We start from the raw sequence: 9,608 nt of genomic DNA on the forward strand, positions 1-9,608 counted from the left end.
CTATCTATCTATCTATCTATCTATCTATCTATCTATCTATCTATCTATCTATCTATCTATCTATCTATCTATCTTTTCCCTCTGAGCGTCTTAGATACTCTAAGTTCCACAAATATGACTAAATTAACCAGTAACAGAAGAAAAAATAATTCCAAATTATAATTATATAAATGATTTGTTAGATTTTTTTTATTTTTTTTTAAAGATTATAATATATTGAACCAACACATTCCTCATATGCAGCCATGCGAATATCTGTCAGGGCTGCAGAAAACGGTTGAAAGAGATGAAAGCTGCCTGGGAGGTAATAAAAAAGGCAGGATGTTAGATTTATTCTATTTTATTTTTGTATGCAAGAAAATTTATATTAATGCACTACTTTCAAGATGTAGAGGTTTTCTTCTTATTTAATTTTAAAACTACACATCTAATTATTCCATAAAATGCTGATTACTTCAACTGACGCGCAGTGCAAAGAGAGGGAGAAGGGGGCTGTCTGCCTGCAATTATCCAATCTGAAAATGTGATGTTTTTTGGGGGGAGGGGGGAGCGGGGGGGGTTCTTCTTCTTCTTCCTTTCAAGACTATCAAACAGGGGGTCAAACAGGCAAGCCTGCGCGGTGAGTTTCCAAAGATGCGTGGCCGCGCATTAACAGGCGGAAATCACAGGTTGGAGCGGCCCGGTGGAAAAAATCCTCGCCCTCAGGTTGAGTGCAGCGCAGGCGGAGATAAAAGCCGCTCGTCGTCAATTAGCCGGGAGTCAGTGGGAGCGCAGCCCGCCGCAGGCGCTCCGCCGCTTCTCCCTTTAAACGTCCTTTTAAGATACAAAGTCCCCGCGGAGGGGCCTCGCTTTGCACTTTAATAATTTATTTAGCGATTTTAAACGGTGAGATGCGGCAGATAACAGCATCAGACATCATCATTCTCCACGCTGCAGTTTGAAAACGTCTCGCATTAGGATCCATTACCATGCAGCTGCTATAATGAAGCGGCCCGGAAGAAGGCATTCTGCATATAGAATGTATTTTTACATTAAAATGAAAAATATATGTCCGAGTTGTTTGAGACATCGGGAGTTTATAAAGTGGTTTGAAAGCGGTACATATGTGCGTTCTGACTGAAACTTCATCCAGGTGTGGAAAAGTTACAAAAAGTTGTGAAAAGAAAAGCTGTCAGCTACTTAAAATTTGTGGCTAATATTATTTCAAGGATAAATAATATTTTGCATTTGTACACTGCAGTGTTTTTATATTCGTTGGATGCAGCCCACACTGTTGACGATAAAGTTGGGATATATTTTATTTCCTCTTTTTGTTGTGTTTTAATTTCCACCTATGTTTTAAAATCAAATACAATTTTAGAAAATACACACTTTAAAAAAATACTTTACATTGTCAAAGTAATTTTAGAGGAAAAGATAAAATATTATATTACGACTTGGGCAACAAACACCATCTGTCTATATTCTTCAACAAATCAAACAAAATGAACCCGTACGTCATTTCCGCAGTTTAGTGTATATTTTACCAATTATTAAACAACTGCATGTTTTTTTTATTATTATTATTATTTTGGTTATTGTTTTTAATTGTTGTATCAGTGTATATTCCATTTACTGCACAATGTAAATCTCAACACTATATCCAAATTACCAAATTAATGGAAAATTAAAGAGTTTGCTTTTGTTGAAGTCAATGATAATTTTGAAAAAGATACAATAAAAGAAAAGCATAAAAAGGCAAAGACTCCTACCTGCATGTGGTGCAGCTTTTCCCACCAGCAAAACTTTTCTCTGCTTCTCAGATTCAAGACAAATCCAACTTCTGGACATCTGAACGCACCTCCTCCGATCGAAATCTGTCAAAAGAAATGTCACTGACTTTATGAAGTTTGTTCTGGGTGTGTGAGCTGCGTTGTGTGCCGCTCTGGGTGAAAAGCATTCCTCCCAGCTGTCACGACACCTTTGACTCTGGCCCTTTCCACAGGAGCCACGCAGGAAGAGGGAGAAGAAGAGAGAGGGAGAGAGAGGGAGAGGGATGCAAATGACAAATGAGTAAAAAAAAAAAAAATCCACGCTCTGCCTGTGTTTATAAATCTAAATCAATATTCAAATCTGTTTGAAGGGAGCGGGTGTGTCCGTGCAGGCGCTGCAGAGAGAGCGAGTGTGTGTGTTTGTGTGTGTGAGAGAGAGAGAGAGAAGGAGAGAGAGAGAGAGAGGGTGTGTAGGTGTGTGTGAGAGAAAGAGATGGTGTGTGTGTGTGTGTAGGTGTTAGAAAAAGCCTCTTAAGGATGATACATTTACCAAGCCGTGACAAAAACCCTCAGCATGTTATTTTGAGATGGGCACACAGGTTCAAAAACGTAAGTGACGCAAAGGAGGATTTTCTTTGTCCCTCAGAGACTGTTGGTGCTCAAAATATAACATCTGTTCTAGACAGTCAGGATAATTAACCACGATTATTATTATTATTATTATTATTATTATTATTATTATTATTATTATTATTATTATTATTATTAAAGAGGCCTACCTTAATAAATAAGGTAACATCAAGAGATTCAGCCGGGTCCCTTTCTCCGACTTCTTCCATCGTCTGTCCTCACCTGGATATCCATCCCAGATGAAACCCCACCAGCTCCTCGGTCTGATCCCCGGTGCATTTCGACGCAGGCCTGCAAGATCCTCAGACTGGCTGGCTCTGCGGACCGGAGGACAATTTAAAGGAAATAAGTCGCTCTAAATCCCCCCTTTTTTCTGCGACGCACTGGAATGTGAGAGCCCAGCAATAGATCCCCTCCCTCCTACTTTTTTACCCTTCAGATTAGTCCCTCTTTTATTTAAAACTTCTTGTTTGATTAGATTTTTTAAAAACACACACACACACACATTTGCATCCTTCTGTTGAATCAGATATTTTTCAGACAGCAATAAGACTGCGTCTGATCGGTGCATCTGCATAAAACGTCACCTTCTGCTCTATTTGTTGGAAACTCTTCATAGTCAGTCTTTATATGAAAGGTTTCTCTCCTCTTTCTCTCCATGATATAAAGTAACTTGTGGTAAAAGAATAAATAAACATTAACAAAGTCTGGTGTCATCATCCACCGGCATACAGTTTACTTCCCTTCAGCGCAGCCTCTCTGAGGTGGGATGGGGATGCTGTCAGTCGTCCTCTCGCTGCCATTGGCTGAGGACCGTGCGTCAAAAAAAAAAGTAGCTGGAGACGTTTGTTCCCCGAAAAAAAAAAGAAAAAAAAGAAAAAAAAAGTGACGGGGGGAATGGGAGGAGGGGTGGCGGGGCTTCCCACCAGTGTGAGAGACGGAGACAGAGAAGGACCTCAGCTCAGTTCTGCGGGCTCCCCATTGGCTGGCGGTTTGTACAAAATCTAACTCAAACCACTTCAGTCTGAACAAATCCTAAAGGCGCACACGCAGCCTCCTCCGCAGCTCCACCGCCGCCTTTAGCGTCATTTCAGAGCCCGATGCTGCGCTCATCGCTCAACTTTTATCTGTGCTGTTGTTCTCATCAGCTGGCTGAGGGAGGTTGCTCCTGCTTGGTTTTTGGAGATTTTGTGTATCGGACTCGTTGACTTCTGCGCAGTTTTTTTTCTTTTGTTATTTCCTTCAAACAGAGGAAGCAAGAAAAAAAGAAGCAAATTCTACACCTAAATGCCAAGGTAAGTTATTATTATTATTATTATTATTATTATTATTATTATTATTATTATTATTATTATTATTATTATCCAAAATAAATAATGATTAATTAAAAAGGTCAGTGTTGTACAACAGATTTTTTTTGTACTTTTTTCTTTCTTTTGTTATTTATTTTTTTGTTTTGAGCAACAGTATTTTAGGTCAGGTTAGAGAAGAAGAAGAAGAAGAAGCATAAAGCACATCCAGCAATCGTCGATCAAAACAAATGTAAACGATTAATTTAGTTGGGGGTTTTTTTTATCCCTGAAATCGATTTTCATTTTGTTTTTCATTTTATTTTTAATTGTTAAGTTCATTATATTAATTTGTTTTATTTGCATTTATTTTATTTGTGGCATCTGTGCTAAGCAAAGTTCCTATTTTGAAAAAATAAAATAATCACAATTGTTGTTTGTAAAATTTTAACATAAACAAAATAAGAATGGAAGATTAATCTACTGAAAACTATAATACTGATGATAGTACATTTAAGGAATATGAAGAAAAAATCCGGGGCCTCTTGCGCCTCCTGCGACTGCAGAAATAAATAATTCAGCAGCCAATAAACCAACATGTCACTTTTAATATCTTCAACCTGCTTCTTTACCGAAAGCACGTGGATGCGAAGCTACTAATTTTATTTTTAACTTAGATAGAACGAGGAGGGGAAAATCAGTACATACTTTAATCTTAAAATCAAACTGTATTTAATTTTCAGGCTTTTTTTTTTTCGAGCCTGCAGAAGCTCAAGCTGGTTGCCACTTGAATTACCACCTTAATTCATCAGCAGCACTACATTTATCATAATTATTCGTTGGACGAGCGGGTAATTATTATTATCGAGCGAGTGTATGAGAGCAACTGGTTGACGGGCTGGTGTGTGTTTAAGTGTGACAGATTGGGATGAGGGGGTTAAAACCGTTGGATGGAGAGGGAGAAGATGCAACTAATCAAGAGGCACAGTGGGGATAGCGGGTGGCGGAGGGTCACTGGAGTCGAAGTGACAACGATCGCGTTTACTAGACAACATCACAGCGCGGATTTAAGAGCCGCCACAGTCACATGTTCACTGAGGAGGCATATGTGCTCTTTTTTTTTTTTCCTGTGGATTAATCCAATTTAAATGCAGAGCTGAGTTGAACATTGTCAGAAAAAAAAATGTTTTTCATTTAAAGCGAACCCTACTTTTTTTTTTTTTTCCTGTGGATGAGTCTATATAGTTTGTCCACGTGAATTAAAAACAAAGAGATATTCATTTCAGACATAATCAACTTCCAGTTTTTCACTTAACTGTCTAAACAAGCAATAACGAGTTCAATTAAATTTCTAAGTGACTTGTTGCAGCTCTGATCCCCGTGCTTTGTTTGCCTTCATCGGAGGGGGGCGCGGGGGTCGTATAGTGGTAGGGGCAGCTGGAGGTGCGTTGGAAGCTTTGTGAGAAGCGACGTGGGTCTTTGGACAACAAACACGCTGTAAACTGAGCTAATATACGTGCAGGGGGGAAATAAAGCTCACATCTGCTCTCTGTTATTTTGGAACAGGTACCCGGTGTAACACGGAGCCCACGGAGATCAGAGAGGACACGAGGGGCGCCTTCGGAGCGACATCAGTTTTCAAAATTTTCTCCAACTTCAGCCCTCAGACAAACATTAGCATGATGTCGTATCTAAAGCAACCACCTTACACAGTCAATGGCCTGAGCTTAACAACCTCCGGGATGGACCTTTTGCATCCATCAGTGGGTTATCCAGGTGGGTTTCGGTTTGTTTTTCTTTTTAACTTCAGCAATGCAAGTTTTCTTCAAATGCACGTTTTACCTTCAAAACAATTAAAGCACTCTGACGTAAACAATAATAATACACCCAATATGTATTTTTCCCCTCCTGTTTGACAAATTGGTCGATTCTGAAAACAGAACACTTCAATATTAAAACTACATTGTACTACTTTCTATTTAGAAAATTAGTAATTCTGTATTTAAATTTTAATATTTAAATATTTTTTTTAAAATAATGATCTACTCTATTTGAAAGCTTGCACTCAAGATGAACGGTTTGTGCGTAATTACGCACACAAAAACAAAACGTGCGTTTAGATATTTCAGTCGCACATTAACATTTTAGTTGTTAAATGCATCTTATTCACATCCGTAGGCAGTGTTAAGTGAATTAATATGTCTGTTTTGCCTGCAGCCACGCCACGAAAACAGAGGCGAGAAAGGACTACTTTTACGCGCGCACAGCTCGACGTTTTGGAGGCGTTGTTCGCCAAAACCAGGTACCCGGACATATTCATGCGCGAAGAAGTGGCGCTGAAAATCAACTTACCTGAGTCCAGAGTACAGGTGAGAAAACAAACGAATCTATGGTGGAAGAAAAACTATTACAGTATTTCATAATTGTTTTCAATAATAAGTTACTCTGCCATATTTAAGATAACATATTCTGTAAATGTCTGCAAATAACTGTTAGGGATAATTAAAAATAATAATTTGCACTCATTTGACATCTTGTACCATAAACACAAGGGATGAAATTCAAATGTTAGTGACATGAGGCAGAAACATGTGTTCTAAATTGGGCAATAGATGTGTTAATTTATTATTAAAATGTAACAACATTTATTTAGGTCTATCTTTGTAATTATGAATAACAACAGTGTCTGTAGACAAGATTTTGTGTTTTACTTGTTTATAGAGAAAATAATTGTATTGTTTCCACTCTTCTTTTTTAAAGATTTAATTAACTTCATTTTAGCTTAATGTCTAGGAAATAAACAATAATAAGTTTGATATAGAAATGCTAAGTTTATAATGTATCATGTTATAAATTATGAAGACAAAACTATCTTTTGGCTACATAATTTATTTTTGTTCTTCCCCTGCATTTGGGGAAATGTATAATTTAGCTCCCTGCTACTTTTATTGTCACTATTTTATTTTTTTTATTAATTCTCATTTATATAACTTAAATGGAAAACAAAACACAGATTTATTATTTAGAAATAAAAAAGAAACAAAGAAATAGAAAGATTCCAGCAATGTTTGTCAAACTAAATTTAGTGAAAGCATAAGCCTTTGTCTACTTTTATAACAGGTTTAGGTGGGATCACCAATATGCGAATAAAATCTGTTTTGTTTTTTTTGTTTTGTTTTTTTGGGGTTTTTTTGTTGTTGTTTTTGTTCCATTTTTTAAATTATAATTTCCCTTTCTATCTTACCTCTAAAGGTTTGGTTTAAGAACCGGCGGGCCAAGTGTCGCCAGCAGCAGCAACAGCAACAGAACGGCGGACAAAACAAGGTGCGACCCCCTAAAAAGAAAAGTTCCCCAACCAGGGAGGTGAGCTCGGAGAGCGGGGCCAGCGGCCAGTTCACGCCCCCCACTAGCACCACTACAGTCCCCGCCATCTCCACCAGCACCGCCCCGGTGTCCATTTGGAGCCCCGCGTCTATTTCTCCTCTCTCGGACCCCCTGTCTACCTCCTCTTCCTGCATGCAGCGGTCCTACCCCATGACCTACACTCAGGCCTCGGGCTACAGCCAGGGCTACGCCGGGTCGACGTCCTACTTCGGGGGCATGGACTGCAGCTCTTACCTCACTCCGATGCACCACCAGCTGTCGGGGCCCGGCTCGACTCTCAGCCCGATGAGCACGAACGCCGTCACAAGCCATCTGAACCAGTCTCCGGCGTCCCTCTCTACCCAGGGCTACGGGACGTCCGGCCTGGGCTTCAACTCCACGGCAGACTGCTTGGATTATAAGGACCAAGCGGCGTCATGGAAGCTGAACTTCAATGCCGATTGCTTGGATTATAAGGATCAAACATCCTCATGGAAATTCCAGGTCCTGTGAACAGAGCAGTGACGATCACATGAGACGCAGTTCAGCCATCCTTCAATAAAACTCAACATCAGACTGGTTGAGCCTGGCTGCGCTCTCCTTTTTTTTTTCTTTTTATCCCGGTGGTCTTCGGTACTCCTAAAGGAGAGGTTTAATTTATTTTAGCGCTGGCATATAGATTCCCCCCCCTCCCCCCCTTTCATTCACAACTTGTAGCCCCTCAGCCACCTCTATCATTGCGTGCCTCTGTGCGTTAAAACACCTGTTGAGGACAACCGCAGCCACGGAACTAAAACTTCAATGAGTCCTGCTGAAGTGCAGACCTCTTTAAAAAATGAACCTGCTGGCAGAGAGACATGAGGATACTGTGTGGACATGGATGCACTACTTTATTTAAGAAAAAGTGTTTATAAGGAATCAATATGTAGTTTCTAAGAGACAATCAGTGTGCGTCTTAAATAAATGGTACATAGGTGTTTTTTTTTATCTGTGATATAGCCTTCGAAACTGTGATCTGTTGTATTGTATGCAATTTGTGAGCCCCCTCTCGCATCAGACTCTCTGCTGTGATTTTAATAGATTTTTAACTTTTTTGGGACAAAAATTGAGCTAAAAGTAAAAATCAAAGTGAGACAGAGACGAGATTTTTTTTTTTCTTTTTTTTCTGCAGGCACATTATGGAGGGTTAGGCCATACTGGAAAAGACTCTCAGCTGCTTGCTCCCCCCCCAACCCCCCACCCCTCTACTGATCTGATTGTGGATCCTTCTCTCGGTCCCCCAAAGAGAGTGTGACCTCACCGCTGAAAAGACATGAATAAAGATCCTGTGGGCTTACTCTTCTACCAAAAATACATATGTGTGTGCGTGAATGCGTGTGTGTGTATCTCAGTGTGAAGAAAAAAAAAAAAAAAAGAAACAGCTGTGATTGCTTTTCCAAGCAGGTTTGAGTCACAAGGACTGTTTAGCTTTTATTATGCTGTTGAGATATTTGATATATTTTCTGGGGGGAACGGAAGTAGGTCACCGTTTTGTTGGTTTAAATGCACAGTTTCGCTTTAATTGGGCCAGTAATTGCCATCCAAGTGAGTAATAATTACACTTGTCAGTTTCAACCGAGCTCTGTTTTCTCATGCATATTTTATAACCTCTTGATCCAACACATCTGAAATAATTACATGTTACAGCATGGGGCCAGCAGGCGTTTATTTCAAAGCTGATTTGTAGTTTAATTTGCTCATCACCTTCACTGCTAGGATGCGTAGACTAAAAAGGCATTTATCAATTTAACCAACAAAACGCAACATATTAGTTATATTAGTCTCTTTTTAAAATTATGATTGGAAGTCGAATGGATCACCCCGGGAGGCAGAGTACAGTTAAACCAGGGCCGCTGGCAAACATAAAGTCCACAATCTAATCTACAATTTTATTTTCTACATATAAACTACATAAAAATGAAGAAAACAAAAAGGGTTTTCATGCAAAAAAACAACAACAACAAAAAAAACAACAAAACACGGCTTTACATGATTTATTTGTAATATATTGCAAATTAGAGTGGACATTTTTTTAGCTACATTGTAGATTCTAAGTTTGATTAACTTCCATTTAACTTTTTAATTAAAATAACAAGCTTTCATCTGCACACACAGTCCTGTGGATAATCCTTTAGTCTTTTCTTATTCTTTTATATATTTCATCCAAACTGCAGTGTAATCTTTTTAACGTAAATTTCCAGGGATCTTTTGTACTATGGCAACTTGTTGAAATGCTGACATTTTTATCTGGAAATTTTTACCGGGTAGCATTAGATATATTTTCAGGAGTATCGTGCGGAACATAATGTTCTTATTGAAAAAGTGTACTTTGAACTTACGAAGAACAAAATAATGGTTATCATAGGCTAAACAATGAGAATTTACAGAAATATCCAAGAGCATCCATAATATAAAAAAGGATGGCTCATCACAAAAGGAGACGTTCACTTCTCAAACAAGAAATGCTGTATTTATTAATTAATTAATTGTCATCAAATATGCTCATGGCTTTTGATTTTGATTTTTTCAGCGTTCA

At 38.8% G+C, this 9,608-nt stretch overlaps 1 protein-coding gene across 1 annotated transcript; it reads left to right on the plus strand.

Moving 5' to 3' along the window:
* Window positions 1-3,385: 3,385 nt before the first annotated feature.
* otx2b (orthodenticle homeobox 2b) lies at window positions 3,386-9,024 on the plus strand. Its single transcript, XM_007553017.2, has 4 exons — window positions 3,386-3,676; window positions 5,237-5,446; window positions 5,888-6,039; window positions 6,923-9,024. The coding sequence occupies exons 2-4, from the start codon at window positions 5,350-5,352 to the stop codon at window positions 7,544-7,546; spliced, it is 873 nt and encodes a 290-aa protein (XP_007553079.1). The 5' UTR covers window positions 3,386-3,676; window positions 5,237-5,349; the 3' UTR covers window positions 7,547-9,024.
* The last annotated feature ends 584 nt before the right edge of the window (window positions 9,025-9,608 follow it).

The sequence above is a fragment of the Poecilia formosa genome, unplaced genomic scaffold (assembly GCF_000485575.1).
Source record: "Poecilia formosa unplaced genomic scaffold, Poecilia_formosa-5.1.2 Scaffold54, whole genome shotgun sequence".
In the NCBI taxonomy this organism is placed as follows: Eukaryota; Metazoa; Chordata; class Actinopteri; order Cyprinodontiformes; family Poeciliidae; genus Poecilia; species Poecilia formosa.